The sequence below is a fragment of the Mirounga angustirostris genome, unplaced genomic scaffold (genome assembly GCF_029215605.1).
Source record: "Mirounga angustirostris isolate CCGP_5_RB_7025 unplaced genomic scaffold, mMirAng1.0.hap1 SCAF_17, whole genome shotgun sequence".
NCBI lineage: Eukaryota > Metazoa > Chordata > Mammalia > Carnivora > Phocidae > Mirounga > Mirounga angustirostris.
Window position 1 is genome coordinate 20,143,580 of NW_026991725.1, and position 24,515 is coordinate 20,168,094.

The following is a 24,515-nucleotide window of genomic DNA, read 5'->3' on the forward strand; positions in this document are numbered from 1 at the left end:
ATCTTGGCAAATAATTTAGAGACCTAATGCATTAGTTGCTAATTCCAAAATTATACAAGCTGAAAGAGGAGCAGACTGTTGTTCTAACTGAAGCCTTTCTTTAAACCTTAGAACCATTATGAAGCTAAAATCCTCTATATTGATCTATAACTGCTACCTGAAGGTACTGCAGCTGGCTTAAGGAGAGGAGAGGAGTCTTATTGGTATAACACTTTACTGGAAAGTGTTTAATGTAAAAGAAACACACACACACACACACACACACAAATGATGGGGCGGAGTTGAAAGTCCACTGGACAAAAAGCAGAAAACCCAGGGAAAGCATCTTCTACTGAGTTGTACGATTTCGATAATATATTTATCTTCTGTGTTTCAGCTGTTACATTGTGTTACTTGGTAACAATGGAAAGTAGGATGGGGATGGCAGGTTGCTGGAAAAGGTCATCAAGAGGACATGGCTGCCAGTTGACCCTCAAGCTGGACCAGGCAATCAGAGACTCCTTACCCACCCCTCCCCTGTCCTTGGATTGTATGCTCTGTCCACAGATCCTGCCTTAGGAGCTGTTTGAAGGAGAGAGTACAATGTTGTTGAAACCTTCTGTACTAAATATGTGAATAAACCCAGTTAAGGTGTCTATGTAAACTTGTAGGATTCTGGATGGGTGCAGAGATAAGCTCAGCTTGCAGCCAACCAAGACAAGCCTCATGTATAAGCTCCCTTACTTATTGAACTTGCCACCTACAAATATGGATCCGAATCCAGAGTGCTCAGCCGTTCCTTGTCCTCTGTGTACAGGGACCAGTTGACAAACCGATAAAGGTTTAAAAATAATTAGGAAGGCTGGAGTCAAATTCTAACTCTGCCTCTGCTTCTGCCTATATTTGAACTTGGACACGTCATTTAACCTCCCCTTAGGCCCTCATCTTCTCACCTGAAAATTAAGGGGTAAGATCAGGTCTGAAATTTTATTAACGTACACTTGAAATGGACTGTAAAACATCTATCATCGAATCTGTGACAAAAATGCAAGAAAGTGTGGAGCTATTTAAATGAACAAACAAATAAACCTATTCAGTTTCTCAGCAATCATTTACAAGGTTCCTGCTATTTCTTCACTGTGAACAAGTCTTCCATTTGTAAGAGCTTGAGTTCAGGAGGTTGGATATTTAAGAGAAATTCACTGCGATGAAAAGACAAAAATCACGGCAGGGGTTTCATGGACTTCCAAAATGATGCCCAAATCATTAGCCAAAACGCTGCAAAGTTAGCGTGTATCATTTTCTAGTTACTGTCCATCTGCCAAAACTTAAATACCAAATAAGGTATAGCATTTGATAGGAATAAAAAGTCTGCTATCTCCTTTGAAAAAATAAAATTCCCTTGTGTTGGTCACAAATTATAGGGCGGATGAGAAGAAATTCTGTTTCAAAAATATAATGCACACTGGTGGTAATGAACCTATTACCCAGTCTGACGTCAAAGAGAGGGAAATAACCCATTGTCCTGGTGGCATATGGCATTTCAACATCTTCACGTGCTCTGTCCAGAGAAGTGAACTGCATCCACTCAAATACGTTAACATCTCCTCTTGACTGACTCATTAATAGAGAACAAGGTCTCATGCCCATGCCTCGAGTAACCCACATGAACTTACTGTTGAAAAGTATATGGTATATTACTAAATGGTACTGAAGAGTGTCAAGTTTTTGTTTTGTTTTGTTTTGTTCTGCAATTATTTCCTGAGAAGCTCCATTGATCTACATTTGGCACTTTTCATGTGACCCAAATATCTACCTGCTTGTGGTAAACAGAATAATGTGCCAAGGTGTCAGGCCAAGATGTCCATATCCTAATCCCTAGAACCCATAGATATGTCACCTTGTAGGGCAAAAGGGATTCTTAAGATGCCATTAAATTAAGGGTTTTGAGATGGAGAGACTACGCTGGATTATCTAGGTGGGCCCAATGTTTTAAGCCAGGAAATTTATAATAATTTACCATAGCACCAGCAGGAAACTCATATACCACTTGATGGCCTCAACCTGCACACTGCATAGTGGAGTCCTAGTCCCCCTTTTGAGGTCCCCAACTAACTCTTAAGGAGTCCTTGAGGGGATAACTCATCTGTGCTCACAAACCACATCATCACGAGGGTCTTCACCATCACCCACCTCTTCCTTCCACATAGCTCTCTGTTTTGCCAATGGGCTGCCCTTGGTGTCACTGGCCATCACACTCTGCAGTTTGGGGTAACACCAAGAGCTTGCTTCTGCTACCATCTCCACATTAGTTTTGGAATGGCTGCATCGGAGTCCATGTCGGCACAGGAATTTTCCTACACTATGTTACAACATTCATCAATAGTCATCTCATGAGACAGCAGACAGGAAAAAACATTCAGGGACTAACTTTTAACTGGTTATTAGATGATTGCCCTCAGATAACAGAATTACATGCCAATCTTACTGGTTTCCCTCAGGGTATGTTCCCACCTTACTATAAGGCTTTCTCGAACCCCCTAGTTCATAGCCTGCATCTTAGTGGCAGGATGCAGTCTCCCATCACCATGGAACATGTTCCTGAATGTACAGACTCTTTTGCCTCTCATCCTAGCTCTGAAAAGAAGTATTCTTTGATCAACTCATTGTAAGACTCAGCTCCCAAGTTTTCATTTCTGCTCCAAGGTCCTCCTCTCTCCAGGAATGACTGAATGGATGATTTCTACTACTTTCAAGGGAACATTTCCCACTTAATACTAGGGGGGCTTATGCCCAAAAGGATAATGATTTTATAACATCCTCTTCCAATACCTGTAAAACAGATGAAGACACAGATACAACATCAGAGCCCCTTCTTTACACAGCTGCCAAACTAAAGAAAGAACAACTCCTTTAGTGTTTAATATTTCTCAAAGTCTGAGAAATTTAGTAGGAAGTACATTTCACATAGAACAATAGCACACTGAGGTTAAGCTTCTCCAAGCCTAGCCTAGCCATGGTTTGTTAAATACATCTATATGATTATTTATGATTACAATCTCTCTTATATTTGTAAAAGTGAATCATCCATTTGGAGGCATAATTTTGAGATATAATTGACACAAAATAAACTGCACATGTTGAAAGTGCACAATCTGATAACTTTTGACGTATATACACACCCATAAGCCATTAATACAATTAAGATACTGTATAGATCCATTACTCTAAAAAGTTTCTTTGCAGTCCTTTGTAACCCCTCCCTCCTTGGCCCTCTCCACTCCTCTGCCTCCCTTAGACAACCACTATTCTTTCTGAATTAGATATGGCAAGGAGACTAGTGAAATAGTGAACCCACTGTGCCTGAACACAGGTACATCAAGAGAGATGGATCTGCTTTGGCTCCTAATACAGATGTTCAGCCTCTGGGGAATGTGCTTTAATGGATGTCAAGCTTGCAAAAATTTTATCAATCAGAGGAGTCACTCTTCTTTCTATGGATGGGGTTGACAAGAAGAGAAGGTAGAGAGAAAATCCAAAGGATTTCAATATTGTCTTTTCCTGGGGATAACTGCAATCCCCTGCTTTCTATGGGAAACTGGAATTGGCCCCCACAGTGGGGCTCAGCAAAGACTTTCTATTATATGTGTAGCATACCTGCACTGAATTTGTAGGGGAGAGATGTGTAGGGTAGGAGAGAGACAAAAGATGAAGGCAGATATTGGGGAGAGAGATTCTCTGTTGTTACCAAGATATGGGTAGAAACTCATTAAAATATGAAAAAAACTTGTTATGAATTAATATTTTCCAGCTACACTGTTATTTTTTCATTTGTTTGTTTTGTAGACTAAAAAACTAAACATTTCAATAAAGAGTGAAGATAGAAGGTTCCTACTTAGTACATGCTTTTTCTGAGTTATCTTCTGGGTTAACATGGAGCTTTTCTTTCTTTCTTTCCTTCCTTCCTTCCTTCCTTTCTTTTCTTTCTTTCTTTCTTTCTTTCTTTCTTTCTTTCTTTCTTTCTTTCTTTCTTTCTTTCTTTCTTTCCTTTCTTTCTTTCAAGATTTTATCCATTTATTTGGCAGAGAGACAGTAAGAGAGGAAACACAAGCAGGCAGAATGGGAGAGGGAGGGAGAAGCAGGCTTCCCACTGAGCAGGGAGCCCGATGTGGGACTCGATCCCAGGACTCTGGGATCATGACCTGAGCCGAAGGCAGACGCTTAACCACTGAGCCACCCAGCCACCCCAACATGGAGCTTTTCTTAAAAACCATACAGGTTAAGCCTAGCAATGACTCAAGACAATTTTTTTTTCTTCTAGAAAATGAGAATATTGAAACTAAATGTTAAGGAACTGTTGTGTTCAGTGCTGTCTTCCAAGTGCAGAGAACAGAACTGGCAGTTAGCAGGCTTTCAGATTCTTTCATTAGAAATGCCTTTGATTATCCCTAATTCCCAGTGATCTTGTCTTTCTCTCAATTCGACAGCAGTTAAGTTCTAAACCGCATAAAATAAAATTACATTCCACCCTGCCTTTGTTTAAGGACTTCTGCTTTACCTAAATGGACTTCGGCCTTACCTAAATACAAAATAACCTTCCCGAGATTATACTTTTCATTTTGCAGAGCATGAAGGGATATGGTGTGGAATGTCCTCTGAGTTTGAAATGCCTGGCTCTCATCTCTACACTATCAATTAATAACTATAACACCTAGGGCAACTATCTAGTCTGGGGCTCTGTTTCATCATCTGTAAAATGGAAGTAATATTTCTCTCATACAGACATAATGATAATTAGGATAATTCACATAAGGGATTTGGCAGTGCATGACATATAGCAAAAAATTGATGCATGCCACTATTTTTGCTTAAATACTATCATATGGATTTTTTTTTTTTTACTGGAAGGACTTGGTGGCAGTGAATAGACTAAATATTCCTTGACAGTGCAGAAGGTCAGTGCACAAGTTGAAGAGGGGAAAATTAAGTATTATTTTACTGGCATTGGCTCTTAAGGCAAAATGCAGAAGAAAATATGGTCTGTAAGCATTTTGAAAGAAAGGATTATGGATTTTTCAATTACAAAACTCCAGCATCTTGCCACAGTGCTTGCCACATACAAGGTGCTCGCTTAATGTATGCATAATTCATTAATAAATAAATGGGTCTTGGTATAAAAATCCAGGCACCCTGCTTCTGCTTCCAGACAGAGCTCTCCTGCTGGCAGCAAATTCCACTCCCAAGTGCAGAAGGTCAGTCACTGTCCATGTTTACAAACCCTGGCTAGGGTGGGATTGCTTCATCTTTAGCAAACTGCTTTCTTTTCTTTCCCTTCAAAAATCCCTTTTGCGCGGTCGACTTTCAAGGCACGGAGACAAACATCCCCCATATATTTCCCAAATGGGCTAATTCTCACTATCTTAGATTCTTTAAATGTTCTGAGGTCTCAAATACTTCCCTGCTGAGAGCCTCGAAAACTCCCTTCCTAAGAATCTTGGACTTTCTTCACCTGGGCCTAGATTTGTTTCATGTGCTGACCACCTGGAGTCCTTGGCCACACCTCCTTGTTAAAGCAAGTCTTCCAGGTGGTTCTTCTTCCCAATCCCCAGAGGCATCAGGACTACGCAGCTCCCCACGCCGGCGCAACCCAGCATGCTCAGGCTGTTCGGCTCCGTTCCCTCCCACCTCCACCCCCACCCCGCCCCCGCCACTCTGCAAAAAGACCCGCCAGACTCCAGGGCATTTAGAGTCAGTTCAAGAATCCTGGGAGCGCCGCAGTGTTACTCCTTGGGCTCCGCACCTGCCCCACCAGATGCCACACAGCCTGGAAGCCTCACTAAATTGTGTGCGGATGAACGGTGCCCTCTTTCCTTCTCCCTCTCCCCTTATCCACCCTTTCCGCGGTTATTGGACCGAGACGCACACTGAAATGGATTCTAAACACCAAAAAAAAAAAAAAAAAAAAGTGTAAAAAATCCCCTGCGGGTTACGTGTGTGTTTGTGTTTGTTGTGTGTGTCCATCCGCGCTTGTGCAAAATCTCCCAACGTCACAGTTTGCAATCCGGACAAGCGCGTCGAGAAATCCGAGATCCTTTCAGGGATTCCCCTCCCTTGCCCTCCTCTTCTTCAGCGCTCCCAAAGAGGTAGGTCTGGGGCTTTTTCAAAACGCTGCTGCGGCGACGGAGACAATGCAAATGTGCTACGATTTGTCTTTTCTTCTCTCGCTCCCAGCGCTCTTCTCGGGCGAACAGTCCCGAGCGCAGGGTTTCCTCCCTGTTCCCCCGCATCTGCATTCCAAGCGGCTGCCGGGTGCTCGTCCTTCCCCGGGTCGCGGCGAGCCGTTCTGCGCACCCGCGGCCTCCGGCCTGGGCCTCGGCCTGGGCCACGGCGGGGGGTGGTGCTCACGCCGCCCCCACCTTCCCGCGGGGCCTCGGAGAGCCGCGCGCTGGGCGTGTGCGCGCGCGCGGATTCGGTGGGGGAATCTCCTTCGGTGGAAGCTGCTGAGTGTCGCTGGCAGAGAGTATTCTGGAGCCCAGCAAAAGCCTCCAAAGCACTTGAGCTTCCCGAAAGAAAAACAGAATAAAAGACCGAAAAGAAGGGAAGCCCGCTCCCGTAAAGCCCGGGTTTCCAATAGTCTCGGATCCGCCCGGAGCTGAGCAGAGGCGCAGTTGGCGGCGGCCCCTGCTCGCGCCCGGACTTGGAAAGACGGTTTTTTCCCCGCTTCGGGGAGGAGGGAGGTGAGGGACTCGCGGGCGAGAGTTGCACCTGGTCTAGGAGCGTTCAGAGAGGAGAACTCTGGGGTAAGTAGTGTTCTGGCACTGGAGCGGAAAGGGGGAAGGAGGAGGGGGGCAGGAAAGGGACGAGAGGGAGAGGGCAGGGAATGAATTATGCAAAAAAAAAAAAAAACAAAAAAACCCACTATTCCGCAGCAGAGGGAGAGCGCATCACAGCGCCCCGGCTGAGTCCCGCCCGGGTCTCCCGCGCCCGAGCGGCTGGCGCGAAGTTCTTTCCAATCTTTCCGAGGAGATGAGAAACTCCCCAATCCTGGAGGGCGACCGAGCGGCCGGGGCCCAAGAGCCTCCGCGCTGGCCCGCAGCTCCGACGCCCAGTCCTCGCCTCCTCCTCCTGGCCACGCTAAGCCTCGGCTCCCCAGCCCGGCCTCCTGCCTCCGCCCCCGGGCGCGGGGCGGCTGGGCTGCCGCGGAGGCTGGCGGCGGCGGCGGCGGCGGCGGCGGGGGACGCTCACCTGGCCGGGCCGCCCCCTCCTCCTCCTCCTCCCGCCCCCACCCGCCCTCCTCCTCCCCTCCGAATCGGGCAGCGTCGGGCTCGGTAGGCGAGGAAATAACGACCCCTGCAGTTGCATTGCGGAAAATTGCGGCGGCGGCGGCGGCGGCGCTAGTTGCGGGCGATGGAAGCGAGGCAACTGGGGGTTCCCAGGAGCCCAGGAAAATAGCAGAGGAAGGGGAAGCGCGCGCACGACGTGGGGAGCCCGCGGGCCCCCGACGCGCCCGGGTCCCAGGCTCCCCGCCTTCGGCGCTCGGCGCCCTGGACGCGCCGCCCGAGCCGGGCTTGGAGGCGGCGGGCTGAGCGCGGGCTTGGGGAGCAGGGAGGGTCGGCGGAGGCTGCCGGCGGTTTCGGGCAATAATTCCTGCCTCTCTTTCTCTGTCTCCCCTGTCTGCGGTGTCGTCTCCTCCCCCCGCCCCCCCGGAAGCAGGAGGAGAGCGGCCCCGGAGCGCGGCAGCCAGCCTCTGACCATGCCCCGGTGAGGGGGGCGGACTTCGAGGGCAACTTGTCGCGGACTACCTGGGCTTAGCCAGCGAGCTGCGAGCGCCGGGGGCCCGGAACTGTGCGGCGCGGCCCGGCGGGGGGCTATCGTCTATGTCTTCTTGGGGCGCCAGGCGGATCGGGGTCTCGTTTTTGCAGGAAGAACCCGGCGCTGGTGGCTTCAGGTGGCTGCCGCCACCGCGGCTAGTGCTGTTTCCGCGTCTCGTGCGAGGAGCGGAGACCGGCGATCGGGGAGACCTCCGGGGCAGCGAGGCATCGGACATGTGTCAGCACATCTGGGGCGCACATCCGTCGAGCCCGAGGGGAGATTTGCCGGAACAATTCAAACTGCGATATTGATCTTGGGGGTGACTGTCCCTGGCCGGCTGTCGGGTGGGAGTGCGAGTGTGCGCTCGCTCGCAAGTGTGTGCGTGTTTGTATGTGTGTGTGCCGTGTCGGGCTCCCCCCTTCCCCCCCGTTTTCCCGTCGAGTGATGCACTTGGAATGAGAATCAGAGGATGGAAATAGTCTGGGAGGTGCTTTTCCTTCTTCAAGCCAATTTCATCGTCTGCATATCAGGTATGGGGCGCGCTGGAGTCACTGGCGGGTTTGGGTTACGTTGTGCTGTTTGGAATGTATGGGGTTCTATTGTGTGTAGACTGTCAAGTGGCCTCGCGGGGTAGGAGGGGCAGGGGGTGGTGGCAGAGACCCTTGCAGTTCTTTGGGTTTGCTGCCTTCAGATTAAAAACCTTCTAAGCCCAAGGGTGTGAGTGTGTGTGTGTGCGCGCGCGCGTGTGTATGCGCGCGCCCGCGCGACTGTGTCTGTGTGTCTGTTTGTGTGTGGTATGGTTAGTATCTGTATGGAGTCCTGAAACCTAGAAGGGGTGAGGGATAAGAAAGAAAAGGCTGATGGGTGTTGATTTTCAACTGCTTTCCTGGATGAGAACTCTGGCCCCGAAATCTGAGCCTTGGCAACCCCCACCCCCATCCCCTGGCTTTCAAAGTTCCCAAACTCGGTGGTTCCTGGCTGGCAAAATGGACGCAGAGCCCTGCCCTGGTATCTAGGCACATTCAAGAGACTGCGGGAGGATGCGGGACTAGAGAGTGCCACCAGCAGGGACCAGGGATGGGGAGGTCCTCCATGCCTTCCCCAAGCACATCAGGACTGGTCATGATGGTCTGAAACATGGTAGCACGCCCTGCTCCACATCAAGTAAAGGCAAAATTCACCCGCAACAACACTACCAGAAATACCACTCTAGATTGTAGGCTCTCCTATTCCCAGCGGCCGGGACGTGCTAGGTCAGACTCACTGACCTCAGACTACTTGCGCCAGTTTGTAGCTTCAGGAGTGATGAGGTGAATGGGGTAGGGCTTGTGCCTGCCTGCGCCTGTGTGTCTGTGTGTTGGAGGGCATTCTGATTTCCAAGCAGCGTCTTTGTTGGTGCAGGGAGTTGGTGGTGTGGAGGGGAGCCATGAGAAAAAGCCCCAGGATCAGCAGTATTCCCCAGCTCAGTTCAGTGCCACCTCCCACTGACGGTGTCTCCCCCATTTCCCCTCCCACCTGTCTAATATTAAAGTGGCTAGGGTAGGACCCATTTGCAGGGCTCCCCTCTGCCTGCATTCCCTCTGCAGAATTGGGGACTCAGCCAGCTTCCCATAAAGTCACCAGAAGAGGACAGCAGGAACCTTGCCCCTGGGAGCAGACACATAGGAGCAGGATTCAGGTGGAGGGCCCTGTTTCTTGCATCTTCCTTCAGCCCAGCTAGTCCCCACCCCCTAAGCCAGACCTGGCTCTGGATGTTAAAAATCCTTGTCTGTGCTTACTCTGTTCAGTTTCAACTTTCTCCTTTTAGGCCAGGAATGGGGGAATCTTGTATTCAAAATCATTCTGTTTGGGGCTTGCCCACCCAACAAAGAATTTTGCCTCTGTAATACTTTAGAGATAGGTTGTATGCTTGGCAGACAATAAGAAGTGCCCTGCGACCACCCCAAATCCTCTAGTGGGACCTGTTTTACCCTATCCTGCATCTAAGAGGAAAAATTCCCAGGTGACTTATAAGGGTTGATAACAGTCATATGACCAGGGGTGGCCTGGGTAGCATCTTACAAGAGCACATTTTATATCTTTCTCTTCTACATCTCTGTATCAAACTCTCTCTAGTTCCATAATATTTCACAGGTTAGAAAATAGTCTTCCCCTACCTGTCTCCACCATCATAAGTAATTCACAAAGCAGCCAAGCCAGCTGAGTCCATTTAAGATTAACAAAGGGTTAACATTCACTGAAGCTCTGGATCCCCCAAACTCCCTTATCCCCAGCCCCTACCCTGCACTTGGCCAGGCCATCACAGGGGAACCATCTGAGAATGGGTTTGTTCTGGGCCTCCAAAAGAGGCCTTAGTGGGCTCCTTATCATAGCTCTACTTGATTTGGTGTATCAGTAACTAAATTCTATAAACACAAGTATTAGGAGGGGGTTATTTCCAACCAAGAAGAGGTGCTATGGAGTATGTGGCCTTTCACACATATTTACTAAATAATCATCATTGCTATGTAATGAGAGGATAAAAGTGTAAGCAAAATTGCTAGCTATTAGCTAAACACAGAAAACTAGGTTAGCATTCCAAATGCCTAGTTAGGCTCTGCATTAATTTGCACTTTATGAAGACATTTAGGCAGAGTTGCAACATTAGGTACTCTACATTTACACATCCATGAACTTAATTTTCAAAAGACTGTTCTTTCTCCACAGCCAAGGTGGCCTCCCTCCCAAAACAACTACCCATTCAGTGATATCCATGTACTAATTCTGATTAATAATATAATTATTACTCACAGTTGCCACAATTTGGGGGACTTTTTTCTCCCATCTAGCAGCCTTAAGAGGTAGAGTTATGCAGTGCACTAAGGTTGAATAATTGTGGCTCAAGGAGAGTTTAGTGGGTCTTTCATTTCTGTTTCCATGATTTGCAGTTTTAATTTACTCACGACTGAGCTTTACCAAAAGGAACATAACCCTGTGATCATAGAACCTACTAAATCTTAAATTAAAAAAAATTAAAAAACAAAGCACCTCTCTTCCATCTTGGGATGAATTACCCTACCCAGTAAATGGGTACTAATTCTTCCTGAGTTACCAGGCCTCAGTGATTGATGCATTGGTGGGCTTGGCTTCATTACTAGAAAAGGTCAGCAAAAGTCTGCAGTGCAAACATTTTGCAGAAGGAAAATTTTGGTGGTAGATCTGGCCTCTAGGGACTGAATTTCACTCGGTAACATTGGCTTTCGGAAACACTGTGGTGCTTTGTAGCTTAGCGTTTTGTTAAACAAAGATTCCCACCCTTACCCCTCCCCATTCTGCAAATTGAGTGTACCCAAAGCGTTTTCTCCCTGGGTCTGTGTGGGTATGTTTCTTAAAATACAGAGCCCTGGGCTTGATATGTTTGATGGCGTGGCACTAATCATTTGGTCGTGATGAAGCTGTCAGCAAAGGGCACTGGGGGTCTGCTTGACCAGACTTAGCCAACTGCTGGGGATGCAGCGTGTGTATCTTCCATTTGCAAGATCATATCCATTTTGGCTACTTAGGCCAGCACAGCTGGGCTTAAGAGGGAATGCCATGATCTGGGAGTTCTGTTCCACATCAGACTCAGATGTCATTTTGCCAAAAGTGTAAGGCAGCCAAGATCTGTGAAGAGGAGAGAAGGAGAGAGAGAGAAGGAAAGAGAGAGAGAGAGAGAGAAGGAGAACCAGGATGATTTTTTCCAGCGTTAGTGAGAGCACCATTCCATTCTTACAAAAGCAGCTCAGATCAGCGAGAATGAATGCTTAGCAGCACCAGAACAGAATTTCCTGGCCCAAAGACAGCTGTCTGATTTCATTTCCACAACACATCCTACTTGCCTCTATGTAACTTTACTTCTTTGTCAGGTTATTCATAATAATAACAGCAATAGCAATGAAAATGATGTTGTGCTTTCATATATATTACATAACATTGCACATATTTTAACTCCTCTCTTCTTAGAGTCTGTGGGGTAATTTTATAGATGAGGCAGCCGAAGCCCACAGTGGTTCAGCCTGCAGGATGCACATCCAGGTCTAACTGCGTCAGAATTCAGTATAGCACTTCTTTTTTGGTTCACGATTTCTTTTAAATGTTTTTATTAAGTACTTTTTATTGGGATGTCTCTGGATTGAAAGAATGAGTGACGTTAAATGGATGCGAGTCTTCGTTTGGAAGTGGAAGTTTGAGGTGATTCCAGTTCAGTACTAGACATAAGGTAGCATTTGAGTTGTATATGACTGTCAGGCAAACAGTTGAGACTATTACCCAGGTTGGCCGCCAGCACCTTGTGATCATCAATCCCTATAAGCAAGGAATATTTCATACATTCTTTTCCTAATTGGAAAATTAAAATGGTTTCACTTCAGTGTCTTTACAGGTAGAGAGGGGATAATAGTACATACCCCACACCTCTGTTCCATGGATTAAATGAGATAATGCGTTCAGTGATTTTTCACTTGGCACAATATCTGAGGCCTAGAAAGCTTACAATAACATAATTTTTTTTCCTACAAATCAGGCACTGCACAGATTTGTGAGGCTGTGACAGAACAGAGCCTTTACCTTCCTCACTTTCAACTTGTTTAAAAGCAAAAAGAAAATCATGAGCAAACGCGTTTTATGACATTGAGCGTTTTCCTTCTACTTTCAAGGAGGCCTTGGCTTAATAACTTTGAACTGTCTCTTAATTTTCTTTCTCATATAAATGAAACTGGTAGCATTGGGCTTTGGTGCCTATTATGAGTAAAACCCACTTTATCTCTGTGAGCCCAGTACTGAGCTGAGGCTTGGAAAGTTTAATAAATCACCTGGGAACATCATAGTACTTATTACCCAGGGGAGCAACACAATTTTCCTCTTTCTGTTGTAAATTATAACTCTGTATAAACCCAGCTTTAAAGTGCTTCCAAGATGGCAAACTACATATGCTGTCAATATGACTTAAAAGAGAACATTCCATTAAATACAAAAAGAGCCCCCACCCCCACAAAGACTACTTATCTGATGATCTCATAGGTTTCTTTAAATCCAATGCTGTGTGATGTCCTATAGCCCAGTCACTGACAGATCCCATCATCAGAGATGGGACTTTCTTGTCCGTGAGACAAGAGTCTTTCTGAGTAATATAAAACCCCTGGGGGAAAGAGAGATGTCAAGGTGGAGAATCATTTTCTTGTGTGGGGAGGAAAAGGGGGTTGGATTGCCATCCTAGGCCATCAGTACCTAACACCTCAACCTTTCACCTTGATTAAGCATTCCATCTTTGGGCCTGGGGTTTAGGTCAGGAAGAGATCCAGGCACCATAAATAAGTATGGTGGTGAGCCTTCGTAGAAAGAGTATGGAAGTTAGAAGAACCACCCTGCAGTCATACTCTTCCTTAATTACCTCTTTGGGTGATTCTTTTAGCCACTTAGAGTCTCAGTTTTCTCCTCTGTAAAATGAAAATGATAACTTCTCTGCCTGGTCCAGAGGATTGTTGAGGGAACAACAGAGGGTGATCCTGAATGTTCTTTGTGTTGCACAAACGTAAAGCATCTGTGTCTTTACTATGGAATAGTTATGAAAGCAAAGTTGAGATACGTACACATAATATGGAGTGATGTAAAATAATATGAATAATGAATGCTTAATTGTTAAGACATGACAGCAAAATTGTACTGCACAAAAGGTATAGTAATATGAAAAAATAAGAATAATGTCTTATTATTTCATAAAGGATATATATGCTGCAGAAGAGAGAAGTCCAGACATGAAGGAAAAGGAGGATATTGGATAGATGTTGGAGGCTTGGAAAGAAGAGATGGAGGGACTACATCATCCAAAGGAGAGGAATAGGAATGAGTGATATACAAGGAAGACAGTCCCAATTGGAATAAGAGGTTCACTTTAGGATACTGGAAAGTTGGGATGAGCCCATATTGGGAGCTGTTGAATTGAGAAAATATGGAGTGTCTTCAGATATTTAATTTCTTGGCGATTATTATTATTATTTTTTATTATGGATCTTTGCCTGCATTCAGTGGACTGAACTTTGTTAAAATTTTTTGAAATCCTAACATTTCTTTGGGTTTTAAGTTTGTGTTGCAAGTTTCAAGCTGCTGCTGTCCTTTGCATAGTTTGTAGGCTATTTGGGATTGTAGATGGTTGAGTTTTGGGGACACTTCAGCTTTCTCATCTGTAAAATGGAGATGATACTTACTTCCCAAGGGTGTTGATCCTACAGGGTAATTGTAAGGAACAGAACAATATTTGTAAAATGCTAACATGGTGTCTGGAATACATTTACCATGGCCAAATTACCCATATCATATGAGAGTAAGCATGGGCTTTGGAACCAAGATAGGCCTATACATAATATTCCTCCCTTTGGTATTTTTCCCTTTGTGTGGTCTTAGAGAAGTTCTTTAACTTCTCTGAGGCTCTGCAAAATCTGTAAAATGAGGGTTGGAGAAAATATACGTAAGATCCTGCCATGGCGCTTGACATGTAGTAGTCACTCAGGGAATGAGAGCTAACCCCATAAAATCATCCTCATCATTGTCATCAGTAACTATCCTTGTTATTGACACTTTGGACCTGTTCTTGTAAATTCCACTGAATCATTCACTCATTTCTTCAATGTTCAACAAAACAGCATTGCCGGCGAACTATGTGTCAGGCATAGAAATCACAAAAATGAAAAACACCTGGTTCTTGGTATTTCCAAGATGGAACATGTCGGGGGATAGAGGTGTGCACAAAGTGCTATGGGAGTGTGAAGAAGCCTGTTGGTGGATACAAGTGGGGAAGGGAGGGGGATCTGGGTGGCTCAGTCGGTGAAGTCTCTGCCTTCGGCTCAGGTCATGATCCCGGGGCCCTGGGATAGAGTCCCACATCAGGCTCCTTGCTGAGTGGGGAGTCTGCTTCTCCCTCTGCCTGCCACTCCCCCTGCTTGTGTGCATGCATGCTCTCTTTCTCTGACAAATAAATAAAATCTGAAAAAAAAAGCGGGGAAGGTAAAGGATTCATAGAGGAGGAAACATTTGAATGAGGTTGGAAGAATATCTGAGATTTCAAAACAACAGGAAAAAAAAAGGACATAGCACGAGGCAAGAATAGTAGGTTGATAGACAAGAAGGAATGAAAAGAAACAAGGATCAGAAGTGTGGTGAACTGGGCATGTGGAGTGGGTAGGCTGGAATAAATAATGACTGGAGACAAGAGTGGAAGAATAACCTGGGGCCAGTGAGCAGGGGCTTGTTAGCCAAGACAAGAAGTTTAGGCTTTTTCTTTTAGTTATGAGGAGCTAAGGTGGAGGTAAGGAAAAATGACATTATAAAAAAAAAAAGGTTTATGTGCAATTCTTTTTAAACTTTGATTGCAATAAGCAATAACTTAGAAACCCAATTCCTTGTCTTGTCAGCCTTTATTCTTGCTCACAAAACCCATTTTAAAAATACTGGTCTAGGGCGCCTGGGTGGCTCAGTTGGTTAAGTGACTGCCTTCGGCTCAGGTCATGATCCCGGAGTCCTGGGATCGAGTCCCACATTGGGACTCCCTGCTCGGCCGGGAGTCTGCTTCTCCCTCTGACCCTCCTCCCTCTAATGCTCTCTGTCTCTCATTCTCTCTCTCTCAAATAAATAAATAAAATCTTTAAAAAAAATTAAAAAAAAATACTGGTCTAATAGATCAATTAGGCCATTATGGGACATTCTGAGTGACGAACCTTAAAAAAAAAAAAAAGGAAGGCAGTTGTCCTATCTGTTATGGACCTAATTTACCCTCATCTTTGAGATTTGGTATTTTCATGTGAAGCAAATGCAAATGCCTGCAATTTTATACTTGAATAACAATAACATTATAGTACCGTCTTTAACGTTAGACGAAGGCTAAGGGAAGTGAACCGATCCGTGCACGCTTTCGTGCCGTGTGGATTGTGCGCCCCCGATAGATGCACTAGTCGACAAACAGATGCTTGAAGCGTTGCAAAGCATTTTGCAGCAGTTCTGCCTTATTCTGCCCTGTACTCGTCTTTCCAATCGACTCCGTGCTCGCTTGGGAGAGTATACTCAAGGCCCACTAAATTATATACCGATTTTACCCTCTCGAAGGTCCAGTTACTGTAGATCGAGTATAGAGACCTAAAATGAAATGTCTTCCCTTGTCCACTTAATCGTTCAGCATTTATGGAGGGGGCACTCTATGTAAGGTACTGGGGATCCAACAGGAATGAGTCAGACCCGGACCTTTCCCTCCAGCAATTCACAATCTAGTAAGAGACCAATTTAAAAAATATTAGTAGCGACAGCAGAATCCGCTAAGTATTGAGAAGGGACGTCTGACTCATTCTGGAGGTGGGAGGGAGGGAGGAAAGTAGTGTTATAGGATGCTTGGGCTGAGTCTTTGAAAGATGGAGGATTTTTGCTGATGGACCAGGAGGAGTGTGATGGGGGAAGGGCGATCACAGGAAAGCGCATTTGCAAAGGCAGAGCCATGAGATGAGACACACGATGAATTCAGGGTGCTGTCAAGAGGGCAGTATGGCAACCACTAGAGAGTGGGGATGGATGAGGTTGAGATCCAGGAGGTTGGGGAGATCTGAGGAGCGATGGATGAGGTTGAGATCGAGGAGGATGGGGAGATAGGATTCCAATAACAGTAACACCTTGCATATAAAAATTGTCAGTAGAAACCACCCTTGCGCCTCCCTGTGCAGGGAAAGCATCCTTTAAAGGCCCAGGTAGTAGCTCTGACTTACGTCTTTCTCTTCATTGGGAGCCGATGAGTCCGGGTTAAAGCTTTGGGCCCGGGTCCAGCTATGCTGCATTTGGCCCAGATCACTGGGGATTTTCCAGTGTCCCTTCTAGTGCTGTGGCTTCCCGAAACTTTTGAAATAACCCCGATACACATTACAGAATTTATCTTCTTATTTAGTTTGTCCCCATGTGTTTGGACCCCAGGAAAAAGCCAGAACCCCACTGGCTGAGCCTGGAGTTGGCAGTATGCCAGTTATCTTCTCTTTGATAATTGAGTCTTTCCTATAACTTTTTTGCAATTTTTGTCTTCTGTAACCCTAAACAAAACTTTAGAGGGTTTCCATCATGCAGGGGCCGGGGTGGAGAGCTGTGAGTGGTAAGAAATGGTCCGGGATTGCCTTTATAACAAAGCCATAATCGCTGTTTGTTAGCAAGTTTGGTCTGGTAATGGGGTAGCCAGTGTTTGGGTTTGATTACATTTGCATTAAGGTACCATCAGGATGGCAGCAGAGCGATTGTCAGCGGCTGTGAAGGAGACAACCTACAAATGCCTTTTCCTCCTCATCTGGGAGAGGTGTGACCTTTTGTCACAGAAAACGCAGAATTAATCTTTAACTTGGTCCAATACTTCATGCCCGGTGGCTGAAGGGCCTGGCGGTAGGAAATGAAGCCTGTGACTTTCAGGTGAATTTTCCAGAGCCAAGTCCTGCTGGTTTCACAACACATTTGGCAGCAATGTCAGAATTGGAATAAACACATTTACTGAAGGATATGAGTCAACCTATTCCCCTTCCGCTCACTGCCCCCTCTTCCTACCACACACAGCTACCTCTCACCCTCAAGGAAGACCATGTTGATGGCTTACTGAGTGAGATGGGCCATTCTTCCTCTTTGAGGTTGGAATAATAATAAATACCTCGGGGCGCCTGGGTGGCTCAGTTGGTTAAGCGACTGCCTTCGGCTCAGGTCATGATCCTGGAGTTCCTGGATCGAGTCCCGCATCGGGCTCCCTGCTCGGCAGGGAGTCTGCTTTGTCCTCTGACCCTATCCCCTCTCATGTGTTCTCTCTCTCTAATTCTCTCTCTCTCAAATAAATAAATAAAATCTAAAAAAAAAAAAAATAAATAATAAATACCTCATGGGATTCTTGAACAACTAAAGTGACATATCTATGGAAGGGCTCTGCCCCTCACCCCTACTGTTTAATGTGTCAGTTCGTTCGTTCATCAAATGCTAACGAATGCCGCCTCTGAGGGAGGCTCTGGACCAGGCGATGTGCCAAGCAACGCAGCCATGATCTTTGCCCTTGTAGCATGTATAGTAGGTGATACGTAAATGCGGTGGGTTTTTTGTTTTTTTTTTTTCCCATTGCTCTGCCCAGTACTTTGCATTTAGTAGACGCTCAATAAGGAATGACTGAATTAGCACATAAATGAATAACAAAGACTGATTTAGAATGGCTTTCTTGCTTTCATGGGAGAATGGGAGACAAGATCTGAGGCCAGGAGGGAGGAGAGATAAAGAAGATCTCTGCTAGCTGCCCTTTCCCTTCCCCTTCTATAGCATGAAGTTCTTTGATCAGGCAGAGAGTCAGAGAGGACGGGAACCTTCCCGGGGAGCAATATGTTCAATAGCTTTCTGTTTCCTTCTCAGACTCCACTCCTATCTGCATTTGACAAACCCACTGTTAGTTGGGGCACTTGTAGTTGTTTAAAATGTATTTTGGCTCCTTTGTGTTCGGTGATTCCATGCTGTTAGACCTGCCCCAGGGGGGCTAAGGATCAGTGGATGTGTTGTTGTTCCTTTCTCTGTGTCCTCTCATTCCTGTTAAAGGACATTGCTTAGGATAGGGCATTTTCTTGTTGGATTCTAGCTTGGGAGAAGCCAGCACTTGAGAAAGTTCACTGCCCAATAGCATTGCACTAGAGTGCTTTAGGAAAAAAGCCCACGCACTCTTTAGTCTGGACTCTGGGTCTTTTTTTTTTTTTTTTAAGATTTTTATTTATTTGAGAGAGAGAGAGCATGCACAAAAAGGGGGAGGAGGGGGAGAGGGAGAAGCAGACTCCCCGCTGAGCAGGGAGCCCAATGTGGGACTCGATCCTGGGATCATGACCTGAGCTGAAGGCGGCTGCTTAACCAACTGAGCCACCAGGCTCCCTGGACTCTGGTTCTTAAGGTGTTTTCAGTCTTGTGTCAGAGAACTGACTTCTCCCTCTGGCCTTTGGTAACAGAACTGTGGTGGTGCCCACTAGTTCTTACCGGCGGGGAGACTCTGGGGCCTAGAAATTAAAGGAACATTATTAATTTGCTATTCCTGGCTGTGCATTCTGCCTATAATCTTCTAGGTGATCGCCACAGCTGTGGGGAAATGCTCAGTTGGATGGTTTGTTGTTGTTAGTTTGCTTGTTACTTTAATTACAGAAGGAAATCAGGGAAGCTTGCAAAAAAAAAGGGGGGGCCCTTACGTTTAACTTCTCTATAGATATATGGCGATTATACCAACAGTTAGAAAGTGGGGCGTCTGTGAGTAATACATTTCTCTTGTATGGCCCGGGTGTGAATAGGAGTGTCACTGGATGGCTGACTCTTTAGAATCTCCGTGATGTTACCGGCTCCAAGTCCCGGCGGCTCAGACCCCTGCAGAATAAAATACAAAGGAGGGAAGTCATTATGTTTTGTGTCTATAACAAGCTCCATCCCTGTTTCTCCACTGTGGTGAAGAAGTTCTTTTCCGCCTTTCAGCTTGTGTCTTTGAAGTGCTGTGTTGTGGCTAAATGAGACTCCTATGCATTTTAAGTGCATGAGTTGGTGTACGCCCCCCCCCCTTTTTTTTTCCCCTCTCCTGCTCTTGGAACTGCTGAGATTGCCGCTTGACTGAGCCAGGTGAAGTCTTGTAATGTGCCCCACCTCAGGGTAAGAGGTGTTGAACAAATTAATGAAGAATTGTATTTATGCATTTGCTGTTCAGGCTGGAGGTATGTTCCAGTGAAATGTTCCTCCTTGGTCAGCACTCCTTGCAAGTCAGGGGACTTGATATGCGGGTGTTCTCGGCGCCACACGCAGGAGTGAGGCTGGAAGTCACTGAGTTCATTTTAATGCTAAATCACAGTATCAAAGGAAATTGAGGAAAACAGACTGATTCCTTATAGACTAGATGCTTATTTACCAAAGTTTGGAGTCGCAACGTTTTCAACCTTAAATCTTTGTTCTTTGTTTGTTTGGTTTTTTTTTTAACTTTACATTGAATCTTAAGTATTTTCCCTGTTGCTTCCTAGTTATGTCAGCTCAAGAAATTCTGGACTTTGACGGATAAACAGCGAAAGCGTGGTGACATAACACAGTAGAAGCTTACTTCCTGCTCACATGAATTGCTCATTGGTGTCAAGGCGTTTGTGCACGTGCGTGTGTGTGTGTGTGTAAGGTATATAAGGGCGTGGTGAGGGAGAGGGATAAAAGGGAAGGAATCTTGTCTCTGTAGTGACTTGGAAGTCTCAAGGCTGATGGAGGCTCTGCTCTCTTCCAGTGTTGTTCTCGGCATCAATATTAGCAGATGGGGAAAAAGCATATGGAGAAGGATCATGGGAGAGCTTTTATAGACCAGGCAGGAAATCTGTGCACATCACTTATGGTCAGTCACATGGCCAGTTCTTATTGCAAAAGAGCTTGGGAATTGTAGGCTAGCCTTGTATTGAGTTGCAGAGGGAAAATGGTGTGATGAACAATTAGTTGGCATCTGCCACCTTAATGCTCATGACTTGCTTTGTAATAGTTCCATATAATTTATTCATCGAAAATACCCTCGTTTATATTTATCTTTTTCCCTGTTTTTGAGATCTGTGTTTCTAGTTTTTGCCATTTTTTGGCATATGTTTTTTTGTCTGTAGATATTTCTTTTTTTTTTTTTTATTAACATACAATGTATTATTTGTTTCAGGGGTACAGGTCTGTGATTCATCAGTCTTACACAATTCACAGCACTCACCATAGCACATCCCTCCCCAATGTTCTTTTTTTTAAGTTCTTATTTAAATGCCAGTTACTTAGCATACACTGTTATATTAGTTTCAGGTGTATTATATAGTGATTCAACACTTCCATACATCACCTGGTGCTCATCACAATAAGTATAGTCCTTAATCCCCATCACCTGTTCCACCCATACCCCCCCCACACCCCCCTACCTCCCCTCTGGTAACCATCAGTTTGTTCTCTGTAGTGAAGAGTCTGTTTGCCTTCTATCTCTCTCTCACTTTTTTCCCCTTTGCTCATTTGTTTCTTAAATTCCACATATGAGTGAGATCATATGGTATTTGTCTTTCTCTAACTGACTTATTTCTCTTAGTATAATACTTTTTAGCTCTATCCATGTTGTTGCAAATGGCAAGATTTCATTCTTTTTGGTGGCTGAGTATATATATATGTATATATATATATATATATCACATCTTCTTTTTCATTCATCAGTCAGTGGACATTTGGGCTGTTTCCATAATTTGGCTGTTGGTAGACCATGCTGCTATAAACATCAAGGGCCATGTATCCCTTTGGATTAGTATTCTTGTATTCTTGGGTAATAGTACTGCAATTGCTGGGTCATAGGGCAGTTCCATTTTTAACTTTTTGAGGAACCTTCATACTGTTTTCCAGAGTGGCTGCACGAGTTTGCAGTCCCACCAACGGTGTAAGAGGGGTTCTGTTTTCTCCACATCCTCACCAACACTTGCTGTTTCTTGTGTTTTTTATTTTAGACATTTTGATTGGTGTAAGGTGATATCTTACTGTGGTTTTGATTTGTATTTCCCTGATGATTAGTGATGTTGAGCGTCTTTTCGTATGTCTGTTGGCTGTCTGTATGTCTTCTTTGGAATAATGTGAATTCATGTCTTCTGCCCATTTTTTAATTGGATTATTTGTTTTTTGGGTGTTGAGTTTTATAAGTTCTTTATATATTTTGGATACCAATCAGGTATGTCATTTGCAAATATCTTCTCCCATTCCGTAGGTTGCCTTTTAGTTTGTTGATTATTTCTTTTGCTGTGTAGAAGCGTTTGGTTTTGATGAAGTCCCAATAGTTTACTTTTGTTTCCCTTGCCTCGGGAGACATATCTAGAAGGAAATTTTTATGGCTGATGTCAAAGAGGTATAGATTATTTATTTCTATTGAACTATTTCTTTAAAATTATCCCAGTATTGTCATAACTGAGTAACACAGGATAAAGTTTTTTATGGTTTTGCCATAATACATCCTTAAGTAATACACAGCCTGTTTATAAGATTCCAGAAGTACACCTGAATTCCTTGAGGAAGTAGACAAGTATGTAGAATAGTGATTAAACTTTCAAAGATCCTTTCAACAGTGGCCCACCCCACAAACTGCTAAACAAAAACCAAATAGCCTTGGTATTTCAAAATGTTACTTTGCTTAATAAGTCAGATCAGAGACAGGAAACCATGGTTAAGAACAAGCAAATCGCTTTCCTAAATCCAGAATTTTGAGACTTCTTAAATATTGTTCTAAGAACACGTTTCTGTAAATTATAGGGAAGAGTCAATCAAGGTGGATGGCAGAAAAGATTAATGGGGTGGAAGTTAGAAAACATTAACGTTAGTGTTAGCTTTGCTGCTACCAGCTCTGTGGTCTGGGGGAAATTGTTTTACTGGCCTGGGCCCCAGTTTTTTCCTTTTAAACAGGGATATTGGACTAGGTAATTTCTAGGTCCCTTTCGAACTTGGAAATTTTATCATGTTAAGAAACTTTTACAGAAAGTTATTCAAGTTTGCTGTGATGCTGAACTTTTCCAGTTTTGGTAATGTTGAGAGAGCAAAATTAAATTGCAGGAAGAACTTTCATGAGTGTGAGTGGGCAGGAGAGTAACAGGTGACTTCCGAGATAGACAAGTATCAGGTAAGGTGTGAGATGAGAGAATAACCCAAACTGTACTTGTGGAAAGATGACCTTGTAGCTCTCTAGTAAGACCCTTGGAAAGAGTCAGGTGGTCATCATTGGCTGCTTCATCAAAGCAAATACTGAAAACCATGTGGTCTGTATATTGGATTCTTAGAATTTCGCCTCGTGTTTTGTGACCTTGGGAAGTTACTTAAAATCTCTAATCCTTAGTATCCTCTTTCATAGACTGGAAGTAATAACATCTGTCTTTGGAGTTAAGAGAGACTGAAATTTTAAAACACAGCATAGTGCTTAGCACATAGAATGTACTTGATAAATGGTTCTGTATTGTTATGGCTGAAGCTAAAAGAACAAAAGATGTTGGACAAAATTAGGAAGGAATTTGGCAATATCATGTAAAACATGGGGATTAAATGAGCCAAATCATGTGAAAGTGTTTAGCACAATGCCTGCACATAACATATAATCAGTTGAGGTTGGTTGAACCTGATTCACCAGGGAAAGCTAGGATGTTTGGGGAATATTTTAAAGGTAATAAGAAAGAAGACAATCATGTCTTTTTCATAAAATGATCTTCAGAGGCAATTTACCCTGTCTAGCCCACATTTTTTTAATAATTAAAAATATGTATATTTAATGCCACATTATTTTCATTTTACAACTAGGATTTGGTTTTATCAAGCCCTGTATTATAGGTATATGATCTCATGGAATCCAGTAAATATTTGGCCTTGAGATTGGTGGCATAAACAAAACCCTGAGTCAGCAACTTGCTCATGGTTTTTCCTGCTTGATGCATGAGTAAATGTCTCATTGGCCAGAACAATAAAGAAATGAGGTATTAGGATCTAATCCATATATGATAGAAGATAAAATATTTGCGTGTTCTAAAACATGCAACATCAGTGTTGCTCATTTTTTACTGGAATGTGGTTACTCTATTTTCTTCTCATCATTCAGTCTCACCAGCTTCCCCCACCACTAATTTATGCACATGGTAACCTTAACCGTGTTTCTTCAACAAATTTGCAACATGAAATGATAGTTTTGATTTATGTTTTATAGCCACTTGAGAGAATGATTTTTTAAATGATAGTTAAATGCTGAGCTATTCCTGGGATTGCAACATGGTTCCCTTTCAAATATATCTGATCTGAGACTTTCAGCAAAAGGCATAAAAGAAAAACCAACAAGAAATAGGACAGATGACAAATGCTGTGTTGATGTTAAGTAAAGACAAACAAATTGTGACCTAAGCATGTTTGTCTCGAGGGAGCCGGCTTGGGAGCTTTTCTGAGTGTTTGGGTTTTTTGCAGGATTCTTTTCCCCCAATCACGTTGATAGAGGCTGGATTACAATTGAGGATGGGGAGATTAATGGCCTGTTGTGGCTAATCCACCAAACCCCTACTCCTGCTTCTCTTAAATTGATTGAATTTAGAGGAGCCAAAGATACACCCACACCAGCTAGCCTGATATTAGAGCCCAGTGAATTAATGAAACTTAATAGCTTTAAGTACATGTAAGCAAGAATCATGGAAACTTCACAGAACACAGTCCCCTTTTGCATTAGGAAATTCTTTTATTAATTGCATATTAGACTAGATCCCAATGTGTTGTTTCATAATTTTTTTTTTTGGAGAACATTTTTACATGATCATATTTTAAGAGCATAACCATAATATAACCCAATTTTAAGTAATTTAGAGAAGAATAGAAAAGGAAACATTACCTGGAATCACATAACCTGAATGCAACTATTATTAATAGTTTGTTCTCCTCTAGGTCTTTATTTATAAGCGTTTTTAGGTATTTGAAATTTTATTCCACTATTACATTTGAGCAAAAGTCATTTGAAATAAATACATGGTTTATGTGCATTACAGCAAGTCCCACCTAACATGTAGACAAAACCAATATGAAAAGAATTATGGATGTAGATGGATAGATATGGGATTGATGAAAATCACAATTTTATGCTAAATTAGTGAACTCATATTAGATGAAATTTGAACAGAATTTAAATTTCTAAATCTTTAATTATGAATCTGTTGCTCTTG

At 44.0% G+C, this 24,515-nt stretch overlaps 1 protein-coding gene across 1 annotated transcript in view; it reads left to right on the top strand.

Moving 5' to 3' along the window:
- The first annotated feature begins 6,428 nt into the window (after positions 1-6,428).
- The window catches only part of CA10 (carbonic anhydrase 10), a 510,865-nt gene continuing 492,778 nt past the window's right edge, over positions 6,429-24,515 (top strand). Inside the window, exons 1-2 of the mRNA XM_045889180.3 lie at positions 6,429-6,779; positions 7,693-8,321. Coding sequence (XP_045745136.1) covers positions 8,261-8,321 — 61 coding nt within the window. The 5' untranslated portion in view covers positions 6,429-6,779; positions 7,693-8,260. The remainder of the gene's footprint in view (positions 6,780-7,692; positions 8,322-24,515) is intronic.